Below are 21,650 nucleotides of genomic sequence, written 5' to 3' on the forward strand. Positions count from 1 at the left end.
AAAAATCACCTTCCAGAAAAAACATATTTCAATCTGAATCTCAACTGCTTTTATTTAGCATCAAAAGAAACAGACAGACATAAATCTAATGAGATAATTTGAGAATTAAATAAAATTTATTTATCCTCTGTATATGAAGTTTGTTTTAGTTTTATTTTACACAGATACAATTCAGCTGGCTACATTTGGCAAACTCATGAAATAGTTACTTTTAAGGTGTCAAATACTTGAGTTACAGAAAATTAGTTGCTGTTCATTTTACATTCATCAGTATTTGCTGTCAGTGAAGTAATTAGAATGTCCTGTCCAGTGGATGTGAACAGGTATAAGCTCTCTTTTCCAGCACATGCTTTGCAGCTTTTTTAATACAGTCATCCAGATTTTCATCTGCATCTATGGAGAAGCAAAAGGAAAGGTAACTTAAGTACAATATACAGCTTTTCTGATTTTCTTTTAAAAAGGATTTTAGAATACAAGTATCTAGACTTTAGTGGCAGAAAATTTCAGTGTCTTCTAAAAAGATTCTGATTATTGCAGACTGAATCTTTCACAGAACAAGTATCTAAATGGTTAGTACTTAGAGATGAATAGATCAAATTCCTGATTGTTAGCTAATGTATTCTTTTACAGGAGAATTTGTTACTGATAGATCTTGTTTTCCTCCCCACTGCGGAAAATATCAAAAATACCTACTTTTGTTTAGAGACAAAGCCTTAAGAGCGTAAAAAATACTTTATATATTTTATAGAGCTTACATTTTTGTAATTGAGCCATGGTGTAATTATTCTTGAAATACGCTTCTGTGCAGAAGATATTTGTAAGCAGCACCTGAGAAAGAGTAGCAAAACTCAATTAAAAATTACTAAATGGATTTCATGAACAAAATTTATGCAGTAAAAATACTTTAAGCTTTTGGACCTCTAGTTTTGTACCTCTGATATGGAGCCCTGTAGGATAATAATTTATGCTTAGTTGTTATTTATTTCCCACAGCTACTGAGTCTCAGAGTTGGGATGACCTCACTGAAAACTGACGAAAAGACATTTGTGGTAGTAAATCCAGAAGGGGCTTATGCACACAAAATCTGAAGTAAGTCTCCAGACCACTAAAGACTAAAGTTTAATCAGTCTGAATTTTTCTCACACTTAATTGTAGTGAATTTACTTGTCATGTAGCATAATTGTTACCATGAAATTTTAAATTATCTACCCTAATCACCTGCTGTCAAACTCTCTCACTGTACTTTCAAGACATTTAGTGACAAAATACTGTTGTTGTTATATATTATTACTAATGATAAAGCATTATTACTTTTTGGAAAGCATTTTGGAAGAACAGCATGGTAGTAGCAGATTTAAGAGAACATGCAAATTCATAATTCATTCATAAATGTGTGTTAAAATATTTTAAATACTTTGACAACATTACAGCTCACATGACAGGTAATTGGTGTCATTACTGCATTCATGCACCAATCAGTTTAGAAACAAATTGGTACACTATCAGGCTTACAGGAGAGTTTGCTGCAATAGATACAAATTCCTAACTTACAGTGTGTAGTTTTAGTGTAATGAAGGCTATTTGTCACTGAGATTTTGCAAAGTCTGAGCCATTAGCATGCACTGTCTGATAGTTTAACACACTTTTAGAACAGCATCATGCTTCTGCAGCAAAGAATGCAACAAACATCTTTCAGAGTTGAGGGGAAAGTTGGCTAGTTAAGACAAAAGCAGCTGTTTAGAGACTTGTAAAATGTATGCAGGCTGTAACGTTTCAGGGCAAGGTTTGAAGATACGCAGTGCCTCTTACTACAAAACATGTAACGAGGCAGAATGGCAATAAATTCTGTTTTGTTAAGGTACATGATCCATGGAGTGTAGCTGATAAATGGGTATGACTGATATTAATGTACACTTACTTCATGGTCGTGATTTCTCAGGCCAATACTGATAGACCGACTGGCTCTGGATATAGTTGCTGTCATTGCATATAGATTAATAACTACATCTGCCACTCTCTTCAGAACCAACTGCTCATCCACTATTGTCTAGAAGAATAAAAACGATTAGCTTGCAGACTTCAATCAAATCATTTTTTCCATAGTTTGTATTTATGTTCATACTTATTTAGTATATACAGGTTAGTTGTTACATTGATTTTCTACCCCTACGAAGTCAGTAATTTACAGATTAACTATGTTCTACCTTCTACAGCCTTTGCAGCTAGCAGTAAAATTGCTGTGTCTTGAAACCACTTTGGTAAACACCAAAATCACTGAAATTCAAGTACCAAAATATTAAGCCTACTCAAAAAAAAAATCTGTTCATGCTCCATGGTGTAGTCTGACAAGCATTGTCAAAACACATCAGATAACTCCCAAAAATCCAGGGTATCCTAAGTTTGGTTTCTCCTATTTAACTAAACCACTTTGAATGGCATAATTATAGATTCACTTGCTCTAGCATATTAATGAATAAGCATAATTCAAATTGTGCTGGTATAGCTCTTCATTTGGGAAAGAGGAAATGGCTTCCAGTGACTGCTTGCATACAACGAAGTACTTAAAGTACTCAAATAGTCACTGCAGCAGGCAGGATTAGTGGTAACAGAGAGAGAAGAAAACAGCTAATTCACAGAGACTTTTTTTTTTTTTTTTAACAAAACAAAAACAAGGTAAGTTATCCATTACATCAACTGTGTACAGAATTTCAGTATTTTTTTTTATAGTCAATGGAAACCAGGTGTGTAAAGGAAATCCTAGCCCATGTCATATGAACACAGTCCAGTCTAGATTCTAGTGAGGCCAATGTGGTTGAGGAAAAACTCACAGATACAACTTGAAGATAACAGAAAAAAAAACCTATTGTTACCTTGCCAAACCTACTTAGCAGGCCTCTCACTGTATTTCCAAAATAATAAACGTTTTCCTCGAGTTTCTTGCCACTTTCCTATAAAACAGGATATACATATTTAAAATATTCAGTACATTTAAACAATTTGATCGGGTTAAAAGACAAACAAACAAAAAACCAAATCCAACTGTAAAAAGGGATGTTTTCCAACAAGCATACATGGCAAAGCATATACTGGAAAGTATAAGCTTCTCCTATGCTGCCCAGCCAATAAACCAAAATCTTGACCTGGATGAGACTACCTGCTGCGTGAGAAAGTAGTTACACTGCCTGCACAGTGGTCAAAACAAAGGAATAAAGTATACTAAATTGAGCAACCAACAGGCAATGCTGTAGAAACCCGTAGATGTTTGTGTCCCAACACAAGAAAGACCACCTTTCCCCTCAAACATGGAAGTTCAATTTTCTGCTAAAGGTAATGATACTGCCAACTTCTCGTCAGTGACTAGAATTTCCATTTAAGTCGATCTTAAATCATTTTGTGTCTTCCCACCTATAAAGGAGAGGAAGTTTGCCTATGTACGTAAAAGGAATGGGATTAAAAAATATTGAATCTTTTCTGAGGGAAAAATCACTGTTTACCTGCATTCCTGTTATCTTGAAAGCCAAAAACGACCAGAATTTTCTCTTGGCAAGTACTGTGTTCATAATATTCACCCCACTGAAAGCCAGTTAAAGCACCTTTCTTTTGCTATAAAACAGGCATTTAAAATGTTCTGGCTTTTACTTCGGTAACTTTTCAATACAGTCTTCTTTATGCTTATGCAAATAATAATCTGACAAATCTCTTCCACGTGTTCTGCACAACAAACCTAATTCTCATTTTACATGCTGCAGGTCATGAAAGCCCTGAAAATGAAGGTTATGTGGTACTATTGGGTGAATTCATCAATATTTTCAAATTCTGGTAGTAAGGAGGTAGAAAAATTTCCAGTGCCGTATTTGGCTTTTATTAATACTTAAATGCAATTGATTCATTATGATGATTCTTGTAATCTGAATGTAAGTATGTGGGTTTGAGGTATTCAGAAGAAGTTCCAATCTAGCGTATCAGGTAGGTCAGCATCACTATAGTTAAACCAACTGACACGTGTACACTGGAGGCACTGCAGAACACGGTGTATTTAACCGAAGGAGTATGCTGTTGAGCTTCCTTACGTGCACAGAATAGCATTAGCAAATCCTAGCAAATCCTCTTACCTGTGTGCCTGAAATAGCTGACCTAGAGGACATGTATACTGAAAAATACCATTTTGTTACAGTTCTTCAGAACACTAAAAACATCATAGGAAGAACACACCTTATACTTTTTTTCTATCAAAAAAAACCAGAAGTATCTTTTTTCTTCTCTGCCCTAAGAATTGATTACGCAAGCAGTTCACCAAAACTATATTACTATTAAACAGAAAAAAAAAAAAAAGAAAAGAAGTATTGTGTCTTGTAACTGAGCTTATTATGTACAGCAGCAACTGACCATTACAAGGAAAGACTTTAATACTGTGAAGGGTCAACTTATATAAATTACTTAAAATAGATCTAAACCTGGATTTGGTATAAATACAGAGTTATAACATTCATTATAAGTCCTTACCCCTGAAATAATATAAAAATCTGCTTAAGTTTGTAAATCTTGCGTAAGCATATACTTTGTCTTGCATAAACAGGTTACAAAGTTGTGACAAGCAGCGAAGGGAATCAAATATGAAAGACAAGTGCCTGACTCTTATCAAGGAGCGCTGTGTTCCCGCCTCTCCCACCCCTTTACCTGGAGGCTGGGATGCACCAGTCCACGGTCACCAGCTAGCCCAAAGTCCACTTTTCTGCCCATCGAGTCCCGTAGTTTGTTTAGAAACTCCTCCAGCGCCACTCCTACATTTCCTTTCTTGATTTCTCTAAAATGGTGGGTAAACAACAGCTGTTAAAATACATTTGCTGGTTTGCAAGGGAAGTTTCAGGCGGTTCAGATAACCAGTTGAAATTTTAAAGACATTACCGAAACATCTACAGTTTATCTAACATGACGTCTTTTGGTCCATTTTACCGTGAAGTCTGGAGAACAACTATACAGCCTTAAAAGTATACAACATGGTTCACACCCAGTTCCTTTCAACAGTACAATAAATTAGAGAGACCAGTATATACACTCAATAGATATGATATAGCTGTCTGTCTTACCAATAACACTTCCTTATAAAAATCTTAAGTCATGCAATTTTAATTACTGGTCTTGTAAGAAAGTATTTTATCCAAGCTGGACTTAGAAGGTAAGACAATTGGCCAAGATTCCTAAACATATAAAACATTGTCAATTAAAGAGAAAAAAAAAAAAGACCCCAAGCATTGAACTGCCTTTAGACAATACATTTAGAAATACAGCAGTTTTTTTTCCTACAGTTTCCGCCTTATCTATGGCTTAGCAATTATCAGTCTAATTCAATAAAAACTATTAGCAATAAATAAGAACATACTTAATTTTTTCAGTTAAGATTTTGCCTGCATATTGCATACCCGTCAAAGCAATATACAGTCGCAGAATTTCATTTGTGCCCTGTAAAAAAAACATAATACAAACTGAAATCAGTAGCAAGTACAAAATATTTTTAGTATTTCAAAAATCTAGACATGCTGTGCTAATATTTTTTATATATATTTTTGTTTCAAAATTGCTTTCAGTAAATAACTTACATGCTCTTACATGCTCTGCTTTTCCTTGAGGTTAGAGGAAGTATGGCTGCAGAGGATCACAGATACTGGAAGCAGGCAACAAAAACTAAACACTTTTTTTTTTTTTAGGTTTATGTACAGTCTTAAGGAGAGGTTCTTTTGTCAACCACTTAGTTACATAAGGCTTACAATATTAATGAACATTTTCTGAACATTTTCCAAGCAGGTCTGCTGTCTTCCCTTTCTAATGTTCCATTGTTTTAGTTAATACTAAAAAGTACTCTTCCTCCATCCATAAATGTTTACTGTCCTTTCTGCTTTAGCTTGGTTATAAAATTCTGACTTCATTTAGTTGTGAAGACGTTGAGCCTCTCATTATTACACACACATATGTAAAAACAAAAAAGAAACCAGACTAAATGCGTTTTGATGAAAAAATAAGTTCTGGATTGTTTCGGTAAAGGAACATCTATATGTTCCGTAACTGTAAAACTGCTCACCATGCCTGCTTGGAAAGCAAAAGCAAACCAGAAACTAGAGATGAGACTGTACAAATTTGATGTTCGGGAATCCATTATTACATCTGGCTGAAAAATAACTTTACAGAACTATTGGGATTAGTATGAAAATGAGATGAATTACAGGAATTCCAGTGCTTTTGGATTTGTTTTTAACCAAGTCTTCCTATAGCCTGTCCAGTGTGAAAGGTCTTCTCTACTTCAACAGGTCTAAAAGGTGCTGCTTATATCTGGTTTTACTATTCAGAATGTCCGTCAAAACTGTATTAACCCCCCCACGATATAGGATGATGATGCTCTAGGTTGGCTGGTTTTGCTCTTTAATCAATAATGAAATTGACTCTTCCTAGCTATGTGAGATAAATATACAAATACTTGCTAGTGTTGGTTCCTAGTGAAGCTCACACTTTGTGGTTAATCTATAAAATCCATCATATCTTAGTTTATTATAGGACAATATTATCTCCAAAGAAAACAAATTAGTTCTTCAGTGTTATTCAAACTACAGCAGACGTCACAGCTAACTGAATGAAGGCCTATTTAAGTGAGTACTGTGCTGGATTTGTTTCACCTCAGGTTTACAGAAGGTGAGCAAGTTAATTTCAATTTATGGTAAAAGAGTATATTCATACTTGCCTCAAAAATCAGCAGTATCCTGGTGTCTCTGAGATAGCGTTCGTAGGGGTAATCTTTCATATAGCCAAGGCCTCCAAGAATTTGCAGTGCTTCACTTACGCAGGCCCAAGCACCTTCAGAACTGAACACCTGTCGTTGAACAGTATTTTAATCACCATGCTTCACACAGTACGCACAGACAATGTAGCTTTGTTACTATGCCTCAAGTTAGACCTTTGGAAGGACTGTGACATTACTGCAATGTCCCCACACTGTAAGGGACCATCACTGAGGGATGAACATCTGTGAGTGCTCCTCAAGGCTGCTTTGCCAGCCAGCAGCATCCGTCCCCTGGCTGACACTGCAGAAATCCCTTAAATAGTGGTGCTCCATCTGAGTGGGCCTGCCTCTCTCACTCTGTATTTTCCAACTGATTCTGGGTTCAAGCCAGGACAGAAACTCCTTAGCCAGGTCTGCAGCTGGAAACAAAACTGTTAGCACTATTTCCACTGCGTGACGCTGCATAAAAACAGAACTCAAGAGGACTGCAATATACCAAACCTGTTGTATTCAGCTTTTATTTTCTGTATGGTGACACAAGCTTTGAATCTAAGGTAATCTATAACGTGGGGGAAATAAAAAGTAATGTCTTTTTTTAGTTCTTAAATCTAGCTGAAGTTTCTGTATTTATGTCTGTAAGAACTACCCGAGCCTCTAAGCAATTTGTAATGTAGATTGAAAAACAGGAAAGGTGTTAGTCTGTATTAGCTTAAAGCCGTAGGCAAGTCTTTCAATAACATTACCTTCACCATGGCTGCCTCCACAGAGCAATCTGGAAACCCTGGCCTATCCATCATTCCTGCAGTGAGGTAAGCCATACTCTCCATTACGTATGCTTTCACAGCCATAAAACAAAACTTCTCCTGTCAAATAGTGGTGAGAGGGATCATACATTGATTCAGATGCAGAAGAGCATAGCCAAGTCTGCAATAACTTTGAAACTGAAGAGTATAACTGCAGTTTTTATATGTTTAACATATTACCAAATAATATTTAATAAAAAGTGCTAATGCAATGCAATCATGAAAATGCTTTAAAAAATTACTTTGCATGTTTATCATTCGCTTAAAAATCACTTAAAAGATCAGTGTACAGAAGTCTGCACTAAACATATATCAATTCAATACCTCCAGCAATTTTTTAAACCAGTACAGCCCAGTACAGCCAAAAGAACCTCAACATAATCTACATCCTAGCACTCAGTCAAAACAAAGCACAGACATTTAGGTTTTCCATTTTTTTTTAATTACCTGAATTAATCCAAATTCACTCAGTCTCTTATTGAATTGTTTCCTGGTACAAGCATACTCCGCTGTCATTTCTTTAAAAAGAAAATTAAAAAAAAAAAAATCCATCTCAAAACAGCACAACTGTTACTGTGACATTTCATGCCTGCTGTACATAGTGTTCTTCTATTCCCTGACCAACCCCTACTGCTTCAGCAATGTGAAAAGCACCCTCAGAATGACAGCGCTGCTCAAGTCTGGGAATACTGTGCCAAAGGCTTTACAACACAAGTCTAAGGCATAAACCTGTACTCTTGCAGGAAGCATGTTTTAGTGCTAATAATTTGCTTTTTTGAGAGAGATGCCTGTTACTATTTCGGGTAACTATTGGTATAAGCCAATTTTATTACTTGTTACTGTATGCAATCTTTGAGCCAATTTGAAATTTTAAAGGACTCTATAGGAGCTAAAAGCAGCACTACATATGCTGTTCACTTATTGAGAATATTTTACCGCAGAATGAATTTAACAGAGGCAAGAGCTTTACAATGTATGAACTGAAATCTTCAGTGTTTTACAGGTTTTTAATCAAAATGTTTAACAAGGAAATCTAGTATTATAAAGATGTCAAAGCGTGTTATGACTAACAGCAGTGATGTTATGATCAAGACTAGTGTTACTATTCTGAATTAACATTGTTAAATACCTTATGAAAATCAGTTGTGTTTTTTTTTTTTTTTTTTGCGTAGCAGCCAGCAATCCAAAACACCCAATTCACCTACCTATCAATTTTTTAATCATTCCAGCAGAGGCACTGCCCATGCTAAATCTTCCACTGTTTAGGATATTCATGGCCACCTGTGAAAAAAAATTGAATTTTTTTTTTTTTTAGGCCATGTTTTTGCCACAAAACTTTTACTCCTGTCTAGCTTCATGATTTTAGTGCTTTTCCTGGATGTCATTCATCACTGGATTACACTTTCTATACTGTGAAACCAGCCCTGATTCTGGTCAGTGCAGCACTCAGTATCCCAACAGAAATGCTTTAGAACTAAGCATTTAAGACAATCTACTACATCCAATTCATACGCCAAGTAGTTTTCTGGTACTGATGATCCATTGAATCCTTACTCAGTTCTATCTCTATATCCAACAGTCCCACCTTAGTCTTACTCTTATCTATGCCAGACATATGTGGGCAGACTGTAACATCCATCCAAAAAGGTGGTAAAACTAACTCATTCTTTTCAAATAGTAATCTTGGAGCAAAATAAAGGACCTCCTACCTACAGAAAGCAGAATTTTGGTGAGATAAGATGCTCGGGTGCATTCAAAATACATTTTTGGATATATGTCTGTATGTCTATTTTAAACAGCCATTCACTGTCAAAATTCTGCTGACTCTTCCAGCAACATACACGAAAAGGGAACGAGAACGGAAGGTGTACAAATACAGCTCCAAAGTGCACACAAATAGATTTTTAAGTTTAATGTTATTGTTCTTTAACAACGAAAACATGGGTGACCCAGTTCAAAGAGACTCTTAAGGACTCTAGCAAAAAGTCACTGTTCCTACCTCTCAACTTGTGGTAATTCCCTGGAGAACAAACTGTTAAGATTACCTTTTCATATGTTTATTACATTAAAGGAAATTATTCTATTTAGCATTTCAATCTGGAGCTGCCTGCTATTGAAGGCGTAGGAAAACTCAGACAGACCATTAAGAACAGCTTTGCAACTCATACTTGGAGAATGGTTATAACAGCAAGGTGAACAGTGTTAAGGACCTTATAGGACTTCACATTTCTGTGGTGCTATGCAGACGAACCAGTGCCTGAGACAGCCTTCCAGTGAACTCCCAGTTTTTCCTGTGCTATAATCTGATCCTGGGAAACCACCTGACAGGTCTGGACTTTGCTCAAACCATTTCCTGCTACAGTCTTTTCTCTCCTTTTCTACACAGTCCACAATTCTGGTTGTAGAAACAGTAGAAAACAGTAGAAACAGTAAAGTTCAGTTCAGACATTCTGTTGAAAAAAGTCCTCCCTTTTCAGAAGAGAACAGTATGTTTCCTATACCATGAAAAGCATCTTTAAAAGCCAAGCAAATAGCAGAATCTGCTTTACAATTTTATTAAGAAATAAATATGAATCTGAACTTATGGCATGCTCATGCACAACGTTCTGGTGAAACCAGCTAATACAAAGCACATAAGGTAAACTGAGAAGTCTTTCCCCTAGTGTTCTTAAGCTTGGCAGTGTTGCTACTACCCATAAGGAAACTTCAGTACAGTTAAGAAAGACTAGATTTCCTTCAGACTTTTAAAAATTATTATTTCCTGCTTACCTTAAATCCTCCTCCTACTTCTCCAATTACATTCTCTATAGGCACTTTTGTATTTTCGAAATGTACTTCACAGGCTGAAACACAGAGTAAATTGCTGTTCAATTATAATGTAGAAATATTTAAAAGACATTCAGGAACATAACTGACTTTTGTAACAAAAAAAAAAGAAAAAGTTTTCCTAATGCACTGTGAATGACAGAATTATGGAAACTTCCAAAGGAGTTGAAATCTGGGAAAAGACTGTGGTTTACATCAATTACTGATGTGAAATATTCAAAATACAATTAATGTACATTGCATAAACAGAGAACTACAGTTTTGACTTTTATGGAATTGATACAGCAATCAAGTTCAAATGACAGATTGTGAAAAACTGCAATCATCTGTAAGCTTACAAAGAAAACTTAATTCTAAATTAAAGCTATGTGGTTGCTTCATCTTCTGAGTTATTTCTTTTACTGCATGAAAGTGCAGCTTCAGGTGTCCATAAATATGGATTTATTAGTTCAGAGCTGGCATTAAGAAGGACTCCGAAGAAAAGCTAGGTAAAGAAACATCAAACTTATATGGAAAAGACTAATTTGCCTTTGAAATCAGATAATCTAAAGAAATTAAAACATTAAAATATTAAAACATTTCCGTTAACAATTTTAAATGATTCTTACTATTGGACCCTCGAATGCCTAGCTTATCCTCAGGTTTCCCATGTGTGACTCCGCCAAAGTCTCGCTCTACGATGAAAGCGGTAATTTTGTCTTTTAGTTGTCCATCTTTATCAACAACCTCTGTCCTAGCAAATACCGTGAAAACACTCGCAAGGCCACCGTTTGATATCCAGACCTGTTTTGAGAGAGGAAAGAAAAATATTTGTTCTGATTTTGTAACCACTGTTCTCAAGTGATTACAAAAGAGGTTCAATTAAATTAAGATCTCTGGTGCATTTTCACAAAAGCTTGTGCATCCTGTTACTTATGGCATGCGAGGGGTACAAGGGCCTCTACATCCACTGCCCAATATAATTTCACCTTTGATGAAAAATACTACAAAGCAGGCCACAGGTTGCATCTCTTCACATCATAGACAAGTATATCAATAACAACAGATCAAGTCCTCAAGAGTATCAAACACTGTTGAAGTCAGTACGTGTACGTGTATCTTCAAGAGCGTATTCTGCCAGCTGCTTTTAGCAAGAATGCTCCAAGCAGCACTGTCAACTTTCCTTTCAAAAATACCTAAGAAATCTAGCACAATGAAGAATGAAAAGAGGGGAAAACATTGTTTCAGGTTTCTCTTCATCTGTGCTGTCACAGAGGAGAGCTAACTAACTAACCCTCCCTAAAAACCTGCGCACTCTAACCTGGGGATAACAGAGAAGGAACTTAAGAGGATGTTTTCCTATCTTGCTCACCAGGCATTCTGTCAAAGTCATTCCCTGAGCAGTGTACTTTTCTTTTCTGTTTGGTCCTAAACCAACATGCTGTCTTTTTGACATGGTCACCCTTCACTAGTTTGGAAATCCCAAAAGCCTGACACAGTTACCAAGCTAGAGTCTTACCTAGTAAAACCAATGAATTATAATGCTGCAAAAGACAAAAGTGCTTTCTATAAGCTTGTAACAGAAGAACTGTAGTACTTCCACTCTGTGAGTGGATACCTTGGAGCCATTCAGTAAGAAGTGCTTCCCATCTTCGCTGAGGGTTGCTCTTGTCTGGATGGATGCCGCATCACTTCCACTAAAAGCCAAACAAGTGTTTGGTTAGTGTTTAAAGAAATAAATACGCTCTAAAAAAACAGAACTATATTTTTTTTCCCTCTTCCCATCCTTTAAAAAAGAATGTTTACAGTTGCATTAAATAGTACTATAAAACTTTTCGTTCTTTAGTAATAAGGAAACTTATTAGATTCAATAGTTCTGATGAAATCTACTTAAATTACCCTGCAGGGCCATTTCTGCTGATTAACATGTATGTTATCAATCTGATGACCTGAGCCGAGTCTTCAGAATGCCTGTTGAGCTACACTTTGAGCTATTTGACCATACATCGAATGTTATCCTAAATCACAATCAAGTTTAAAACTCTACCCTAGTTGTGTATCTTAATGGAAAAAAGGTTCAACAGAAATGAAAAATAAACAAACCTGTGACAGTATTTATCAATGAGCATTTGGGCACATCACATACTTTCCATGGGAGCAGAATTAGCAGTTCAATTACAACAAAGCAATTAAATTTTATGTTCTGTGATTGAAAGTTCAAGCACTCTCTTCAATCATCACCTTATTACATAACTAAGTGCATAATAATCTCCCCCTTGAAGCAAGTTTCCTCTTGCACAAATTAAAATGCCACAATGGCTCACTTTGGGCTTTCAGCTGAAGACAGTTGCTGAGTTCTTGAAACACCAAGATCTCGTCTGATTCTTTAATAGGGTCAGAGTTCTAAAATTCAGCTCTAAAAACAATTGTTTCTGTGTGCTACAACTAGTACCTAGGGAGATATGGCATAAAGTATCCTTTTAATTTATATTCAGCAATGCCAGAAATTAAGTGGATGAACAGTTGAGATGGGAACAACTGTGAAAATTAATGCAGCTAAAATCAAACACCAGTTAGTGATTTCATGAACACTGCCATAAGCAGAATGCGTGATTTTAAAAATAGCTATTGACATATACACTGAGGACACAGGTGCAAAATAGTAAATATTTAACGCAGTAACCAAACAACCAATGTAACAAAGACAATAAAAAATACCATTTTAGTGTTGGCTTTCTGAAGCACCCTTTTTATTGATTTTTATTTTTATTTATTTATTTATTTATTTATTTTTACAAATTTGCCATAATTACAAAACCAGTACCTTCCAGGTTCAGTGAGACAAAAAGCTGCAATGTGCTCCCCAGATGCCAGTTTAGGCAGGTACTTTGCTTTCTGTTCATCAGTGCCAGCAATGAGAATCCCCTAAACAATTAATAGAAAACTTTTCAGCATCGAACTGTGTGAAAAGAAGCTGACAAACTTTGACAAATTCAGGAAGCTTAATTTGCAAATTATATGGTATTACAAGGTAATATTAAAAGAGTTTAAGAAACAAAGGACGTTATTATTTAACTGACTTTAAAATATGTCGACGTTATCAGCACATAGTTATTCAAATGCCCATAGGAAATGGCTTATTGTTAAGACTGCCTTCTAGGGGAGGTTTCACTATACTTATGCTGTAAATGAAGATTTAATTGTTGCTCGGAAAGGTACGAGCACTGAGACAGCACTCCATAATTTATCATACCTTCATTACTTTCATTACGACTTTATGTGAATCAAAAGCATCAATTTTAAAAGCTCTTAATCGGAGAACAGAACACGATTTACCTAATTTCTCAATTATTTCATTATAAAGGCATTCAACATTTTTTTTGTGAGTGTACTTATTTTAATTATCTCTGATTGTGCAGAGCTGTATTTACTTTCTATACAGGGGACTGCTTATGATTAAATAGCTAAGATACAGGTACTCAGCATATTTAGGAAGGATTAACCACAACTGACCCAAACTGGCCACAGCAAGAGGAACAGTCACCGCAGCTTACACTACAGACCTCATTAGACCGCTTTACAGATCAGGTCAGCTCACTATCCCCCTTCTACAGATGGGGAAGCAAAATGAGGAATAAACACTTATTTTTAATTAGCATTATCCACTCAGTTCCAAGAATAACGTTTTTTATTATTATAAAGACCTTTGTGCTATTTCAAGCTTCAGAATACTACTACCCAGCCACCATAAAAGGTGTTACAAGTTAGATTCCTCAGGCTACATTATACAGAAAAACAGTTTAAAATTAAAAATGTGTTGGCTACAACACATTGATCTTGGATACGTTTTCATCTCTTACCTCCCATAATATAATATGCAGTCTCATTCAGCTGGAAAAAGTTGCACCCTTCTGAATTCTCTGCATGACTGCACCACCTTCCTGTAATTTTAGCCCTACTACTGATATTTTACTGTTTTCCATATTTCTTCCAGCTATTTTGATCAAGCTGGCTCAATTTACAGAACTTGGGATCATTTAATTCTTATTTACTATTAGTCACAACACTCCCACCCTGTACCTAAACAAACTTCACCTCACCTTTTCTATGCCAGATGCAAAGAACTACTTGACATAAAAGAACTCTACCTTCAGCCCAATAGCTTGGTGAGCTGCCAGCGTAACTGCAATGGATCCATCTAGAGAAGTGATTTCTCCCAAGCGTGCATACATGGTATTTGATAGGCCAAGACCACCTGGAACAAATGTGCTTTGTTCTAAGCAGATACTTTAGGATTTAACTTGCCCCTTCCCACCCCAAAAACCCCTTTCAAGTACAGAAACATCAAAAATATAACTGGGGGATGTCTTAGCATAGACTATGTCCACAAATAAGAACCACATTGCTGCAGTTGTGACAGGAAAACACATTTTAGAAACTGAGAGTTTTTTAATTCTTGAGTTGTGCTGAATTTAGTACTAATCAAAAAGCAGGTCTGTTTGTATTCAAGCACACATGCATGCAAACATAGCAAACACAGCATAATCCAGCAAATGGTAGAAAACAAGCTTATTTAAACACTCTGCACGTGAAAATGGTAAAAGACTTGGTATAAAAATTGCTCTATTCTGAATTTCTGTGCTTCCAGCATAAACTAATGTTTTGTGACATCTCCATGTGATCCTAGAAACCCAGACAATCAACCCGTGTGCAGCTTCCCAGCTGCCCGGCTCCAGACCAAGCAGCAGAGGGAGCAGTGCTGGGCAGGTCTCAGTCGGGGCAGGCTCTGGCAGTGATGCAAAGACAAGCGCCAGCAGCCAGGCTGCGCCCAGCTGCAGTGGAAACAGGGCAGAAAACGGCCTGGAACTGACATGGAACAGTTCCCCATGTGGACTTCCAAACTGGTACTAAAGGAGAATAAAATACAACACTTAAAAAGACGTTTTTAATCAAAAACTGTGAGTATATCAAGAAACAAACTCAACACCAGCACCACCTTTCTGTGATCTGCTGCTGCAAATACAGAGACTATTTGTAAGGAGCTTGAAAAGAGAGGAAGGATAAATCAAAGTCACATCCGTATGAGTCTAATGTTCAAGGACTTTCTGTTTTCAGCATTAGGAGTCCTGCTCCCCATAACTTAAGACTATTGTATATATTACTGCTGAATAAACAATTCTATCTAATCAAGATAATCTTTTGCCCAGGTTAATAACTCTTTACTCGACAGTGGCAGAAGTCAGGATAATGAACAAGAGGGAGATAGAGCTCTGGAGCGAGTCCAGTGCAGGGCTACGAAGATGAGGGGACTGGAGCATCTCTTACGAGGAGAGGCTGAGAGAGCTGGGCCTGGTTAGCCTGGAGAAGGCTGGGCGGAGACCTTATCAGTGTGTATAAATATCTAAAGTGTCAAGATGACGGGGCCGGACTCTTTTCAGTGGTGCCCAGTGACAGGATGAGAAGCAATGGGCGCAAACTGAAACACAGGAGGTTCCATCTGAGGATGAGGAAAAACTTCTCTACTGTGAGGGTGACAGCACTGGCACAGGCTGCCCGGCTCCGTCTCTGGAGGTCTTCAAACCCTGCCGCGACGTGACCCTGCACAGCATGCTGTGGGTGACCCTGCTTGGGTGGGGGTTGGACTGGGTGGTCCCCAGAAGTCCCTTCCAACCTTGGCTGCTCTGTGATTCTGTGCACACCTTATTTCAGCAGATGTCTCAATGGTGCTACTATTTTCCGTGTGTTAAATAAACACAAGAGCAAAGCCTCCTCGCTGCCATTCATTCGAATCAGTGCTTCTTACACCCTCTTCCTTCACAGCACCCTTACATTAATTACGAGTCCCACTGTTACTTCTTTAAGAGAGCCACTATTACATGATTTACAAGAGCTCCATTTTTCCCACTGAAGTTCTGCATTTTAATGCTTCTAACAAATACACCGCTACTACAACCCATTAGGAAGAATACCATACCATGAACGAAGCACTGACTATGTATGACTGAAGAGTTTTAAAATATGACAGGCACCACCAACAGAAGTACAGCAGGTTTAAACAACAGAAAATGGGAAATAACCTTGTTAGCAGTGTATTAGTTATGGTGCAGTAAAAAAGTAGCTTTATTTAAATAACTGAAATCAGTGCAGCACAGCAACACTAGTTATGTTGCCTAAGACAATAAAATAACAAATGAAAAAATGTTATGAAAAATAGGGTATTGCTTTACAGAAAATAAATACTGAGGTGTGTCTCCAGCTTTATGCGGTATTAGTGTAATTACCAACACAAATACATTGTTTCATACTATTCTCTTCAAAAATTTGGTGTCTTCCCCACTGAAACTAGTGTCTGCAGATGGGCAAACACTGTCTTCTGAGTTGTTCTCTTCAGAACTAAGTTGTCTTCTTCAAAAGACAATACGACAATGCAAGGATCTCTTACCTTACATATTTCATATTAGGTATTAGTTTCAATCCCATTTCTAAAATGCATCAGAATAAGATTATAATTTTCTTAAAAATGCCTTTGCAAGTTTAAGGGGTAATCCACTGAGTAACTCATGTCTCTGACCCCAATTTATACTATAATGTCCATCAGGACATAAACTTTTTGTTCAGTACTGCACCAGAAGTTTTTATACAAAAGCTATACTTTGAATAAGTCATCATTATACTTGTATACCTTTGTATGGTCAAACATTCCTATCTGTGAATGACAGGTGACAGCTTTGACAGATAAGTTCCATGTTTGAACCTGGTTTAATTTTAGAAATCATCAGCTAGTACTGCAAGTCCCATAAAACATCACGCTACTCTACTGCATCCAGAAAACAAACAAAAAGGAAAATGCTATGCCGAGGGGAATGTACACCATCTAAATTTAGTTGTCTAACTTAGGTTCCTGAGCTAAGAATATCCATAGCTCCCTGAAGAGCCAACTGACCCTCTCAGTGTCTGCGTCTCTTTGTTCCCCAGAGGGGAAGCCTGCGCTCCTGATGTGGACGTCCAGGCCAAATGACTACATGAAGGATAGTATGGACACATTTTGCAAGACACAAAAGTTACAGATAGTTATTCTTTTTGATCATTTACTCACCATATTCCTCTGGAATCTGCATGCCAAAGAGACCCAGGTCCCTCAGTCCTTTTAAAGTTTCAGGCGGGATTTTCGCATCTTGATCAATCTTCTTAGAGTCCACTACAGATACAGACAGTTTTACAATTTAAAAGCCTTGTTTCTTAATGCAGAAAAAATCTCTGCGACTGCAGTGTTCTCAAATCAGAGTCCAGGTCACCGTGTCTCTGAGTGAGCAGCACTGTGACCTCTAACCTAAATACCAGTTTGAGAGCCCAGAGCTGAAGAACTGAAATAACCTATGGAAAAAGGGACTGCTGGAGCATCGCACCCTTCCCTGCTGTAATTACCCTGTAGTCTTACTAAAGCATCTTTAGTAAAAAGGCACGGCACCTGTTGCACCAGATACAGATGTACATCTCATCCCCAACTTCACAAGAGCTGCTCTTTCTAGGTTTAGCCTGATCCTATCAACTGTCGTGTTTGTTGTCATCCCCTTGTGGTTGGAAGAGTCTCAAACCCTAAACCAGCTTCTGTAGGATTACAAGTACATCAGGTTGGTTGGGGCCCCAACCAGCCTGCCTCCCAGCAAGGTGAATAACTGACTTTCTGGACTCTGAACATGACCACTCAGGTAAGCCCTGAACACTCCACACAGAAGCCCCAACTCTGCTTCCAGAAAAAATGCGTTTCCAGAATGCCTTGTCCTTCAGGAGAGGAGTGCTGCAAATTAACCTGAGCCCATCACTTTTCACAATGGCTGTTTTTTAGTCTATTCATGAAATGAGCTGAAGACATTAAGAAAAACCTAATCTGCCATGGAACCAACACTCCACTTAAGTATCCCACCTCATGACACCATGAAAGTCAGAAACAACTGGAAGGTCCCAGGTATACAGATTATAATGATATGGTGATGACAGATATGGGAAAAGGACTTGGAAATGGGAAAGATTTGATCTGTACTTCATTATCTCAAACATTTCTATGTGCACAGCTTGTGCATATGCATGCTAGCAGAATCCACGACTGGAGCAAGTTAGGTATTTCTAGGATTTTCTTCTGGAGCTATGCCAGGATTAGGATTAAAAAAAAGAACAAAAGAACATAAATGGGTTAATTACAAAAATCGTGTTCTTATGAGTTACTTAAATTCTTGAGGGATTACCAGAGCAATTCTGTGTGGTGACAGTGAAAATATACAAGAATCATATTAGGCAGCCAGGGAAGGATGCAAGCTGCAGCAAAAGGACTGTAAGCCATCTTTCCAAAAAGTTCTCAAAAAGAAGTAACTCTTCAGAAGTAATAGCACGTTGCTAAAGAAACTTACATTCACCACAGTTAAATGATGCTGTCATGTCTGTATGAAATGCAACCGAGGGACGCAACTAAGCATTCTGCTGCACTTCTGAGTGAAGCTACTCAAAAAGAAAAAACTTCTACAGAAAAGATATTTTTCCACACTAAGTTTTTAGCTATACTGTGTAAGATACATATCTGTGGTATGCCACCAACTGTTTTGGGGAAGAAAGGCTTTTTATTATTATTATTATTTCTTCCTCTATTATGCCCATACAGACCTCTGTCTATAGTGTCTGCAGATTGTTAAGCTTTAGAATAACTGCTGAGATGAATTCCCTTATGCAATGCCAATCATATCAAGTTTCTAACTGCTTAGGGCTGCTCTCCTAACCTATTTTTATCCTGTACACATAAATTACCCTGAATAACTAAACAAAAATAGCTATGAAATCAAACAAAGATAAGCAATCCTCCCTTAAATACCAGCTTTTTTACTCAATGAATGCTGTTCCCCCCAAAATGTAATCTGCATAAATTCTTAATTTACCATCAGTGAGCAATGCTATGTTATTATTGTTAATAATTGCATCTCATAAATTGTCACCTATGACAATCACCAGCTTCTTCATACTCCTGCAGTGTTTGGCAATCTCGACCTAGTAGCTTTGTCAGCAGGAGATCTGAGACAATACTGTTTATCTCAGAAACTGCTGTTTGTAGAAAGCAATTTTCTACAACTGTTCTTGCATTGGCTCATCTATTGCAGCACTAATAGAAGAAACACCCTGCAACTCTCTCTGGAATGCATACAGCTAATATGACTTTTCCCAGACAGAATCATTACTCTGTAGCTGAAAAATTATAAATACTTCTGATTTTCCGTAGCTTCTCAAAGGCCCTCCGTTTACCTCTGCAAAGCTTTGCTGAGAACAGGTTTAGTACAGTACAAGTAAAAAGTTTCACAAAAGAATTACAATACAGTAAGTAGCAAATCGCAATAATACAACCAAGCTAAACAATTTCAAATCCTACCTCTCTCTCAGAATTCTTTCACTTCCATTCTGGGTTCTGTATTTTTGTTCATTTTCTTTTGTTTTCAAGATTTATTTATTCTCATCAGCATCCAAGTAGTCTATATGAAAAACCCATGAATCAACATGCCTATAGCATCATCAAGCACTATATGACTGGCAACAAATGCATAAAATGACTTAAATTATAACAATCATATTCAACTGCTATGGTTGAATCATTTTGCAGTCGCTGAATCACTTGCACAAATAAGAAACTAATAACTGTACCTTCCTCATTGAAGAATTTTTCTACAGGTCCTACAAACTGGTTGATCTCCTCTAGTTCTTCATTGCTAATTTCTGGATAAGGGAAAACTTCTTCCTAAAATAACAGACATTAAAAAATGCACGAATCATGCAACTGAAATTAAAATTTGAGAACATATGCCTTTCAAATACTAGGTTCTAAAAACTGTGAAAATTTAGATTTGTGGGAAAGGTTCAGAAATGTTATCTTATGAAATCTACAGGATTCAACTATAATACACACCCAAACAAACCAAAGCATAAGCGAGAAAATAAAGAGATTTTAAGAGATATGGATGCTAAAATCCTTCATTAACCATGAATTTTGTCAATATAATCCCATTTTGGAATTAAAAAATAGGTAACTTTCATTCACATCAGAATCAATTTAAAATTATGACATTTTCAAAGTCCAGGCCATAAACACTGTTCCTTGGCAGTGTACAGCGTGTTCTGCCTGCTTAATGTCCTGAGTGCACAGGTTGGAGGGCTGTGGGTCCGCGCTGCTTGACATCCCCCTGTGTGATGAGCTCTCCATGCAACCATTCGGGGCGTAAACTGGATGCAGCGTGACCTGACAGGTTTGGATAAATACAACAACCCGAGTGACTAATGCAAAAAAAGGAAAGACTGTGTGAGAAGCACGCTTCTAACTTTTATTACCTTTCCTGTTTTAAAGACGAGAGCGTACCTCAGCCCAAACAGAACCAGCCGTATTATTTCCAGGAATTATGCCAGTTCCCAGTATCAGGACCTAGTAAATGCTACATTTTTTTTCAGAAAACCGTTCTACCGAAACTCGAGGGGAAAGAAGGCGTACGTGAAGGCGTTAGATGTGGTGCGGCCTGGCTGCTGTTTGTCAGCTCCGCACCGGGCAGGGCCAGCTTCGGGAGGCTGCGGCGCCGAGCCCCTTCCTGCGGGTCTGGGTTAACGCCTTCTGTTTGTTCAAACCCATACAGCCGGGCTAACCGCGCACCCCAGGCGCAGGGACGCCGAGCTACCGGGCCCTGCACGGGCACAGGCTGGCCCCCGTCAGCCCCGGGCCGGGGCGGGAACCCCTCCGGGGGCGGGGGGAGCCCGCGGCCGGCCCCGGGCAGAGCGCGCCGGGCCGCGAGGGGATGGCGGCCGTCGGGCGGCCGTTGCGCGCGCGCCCCGCGCCCCTCACCTTGCTCAGCGCGCCCCGGAAGAGCTCCTTGGCGAAGGCGGCGCGCGGCGCGGCGGTGCGCAGGGGGCGCGCGGCGGCGGGCACGCGCAGCGCGGAGCGCAGGGCGCGCAGCAGGAGCCCGCTCATGGCCGCTACCTGCGGCCGCCCGCCGCACCGCCACACGTGACCCCTCCCTACCCGGCAGCCTCCGCGGGGCCGGGCGCGAAGGGGCGGGGCGTTCGCGCGCCGCCCGTGAGGCGTGAGGGGCCCCGGAGCCCGCCCGCTCGGAGGCGGTTGGCGCGAGCCCCGTGCTCCTCGGCTCCGTGGAACTGGCAGGACACCGTCAGGAGCTGACGGCCCGGCCCCGCCCCGCCCTGCCCTTCCTGCTGCCGTTTCCACAGAGCCGTGCCCGGCCCAAGGCACTGCTGCTGTG

At 38.6% G+C, this 21,650-nt stretch overlaps 1 protein-coding gene across 1 annotated transcript; it reads right to left on the reverse strand.

The window, feature by feature from the left end:
* Positions 1-94: 94 nt before the first annotated feature.
* Positions 95-21,424, reverse strand: ACAD9 (acyl-CoA dehydrogenase family member 9). The gene is made up of 18 exons (XM_035558417.2): positions 21,239-21,424; positions 20,056-20,149; positions 17,474-17,575; positions 14,526-14,632; positions 13,202-13,302; positions 11,996-12,074; positions 11,007-11,181; positions 10,342-10,415; positions 8,778-8,853; positions 8,020-8,090; positions 7,513-7,632; positions 6,731-6,859; positions 5,381-5,460; positions 4,678-4,804; positions 2,871-2,948; positions 1,919-2,047; positions 756-828; positions 95-393 (listed from the first exon to the last, which is right to left on the reverse strand). Exons 1-18 carry the CDS (start codon positions 21,362-21,364, stop codon positions 293-295), a joined length of 1,842 nt encoding a protein of 613 aa, XP_035414310.1. The 5' UTR covers positions 21,365-21,424; the 3' UTR covers positions 95-292.
* Between the last annotated feature and the right edge of the window lie 226 nt (positions 21,425-21,650).

The sequence above is a fragment of the Cygnus atratus genome, chromosome 10 (assembly GCF_013377495.2).
Source record: "Cygnus atratus isolate AKBS03 ecotype Queensland, Australia chromosome 10, CAtr_DNAZoo_HiC_assembly, whole genome shotgun sequence".
NCBI classification, from domain to species: Eukaryota; Metazoa; Chordata; class Aves; order Anseriformes; family Anatidae; genus Cygnus; species Cygnus atratus.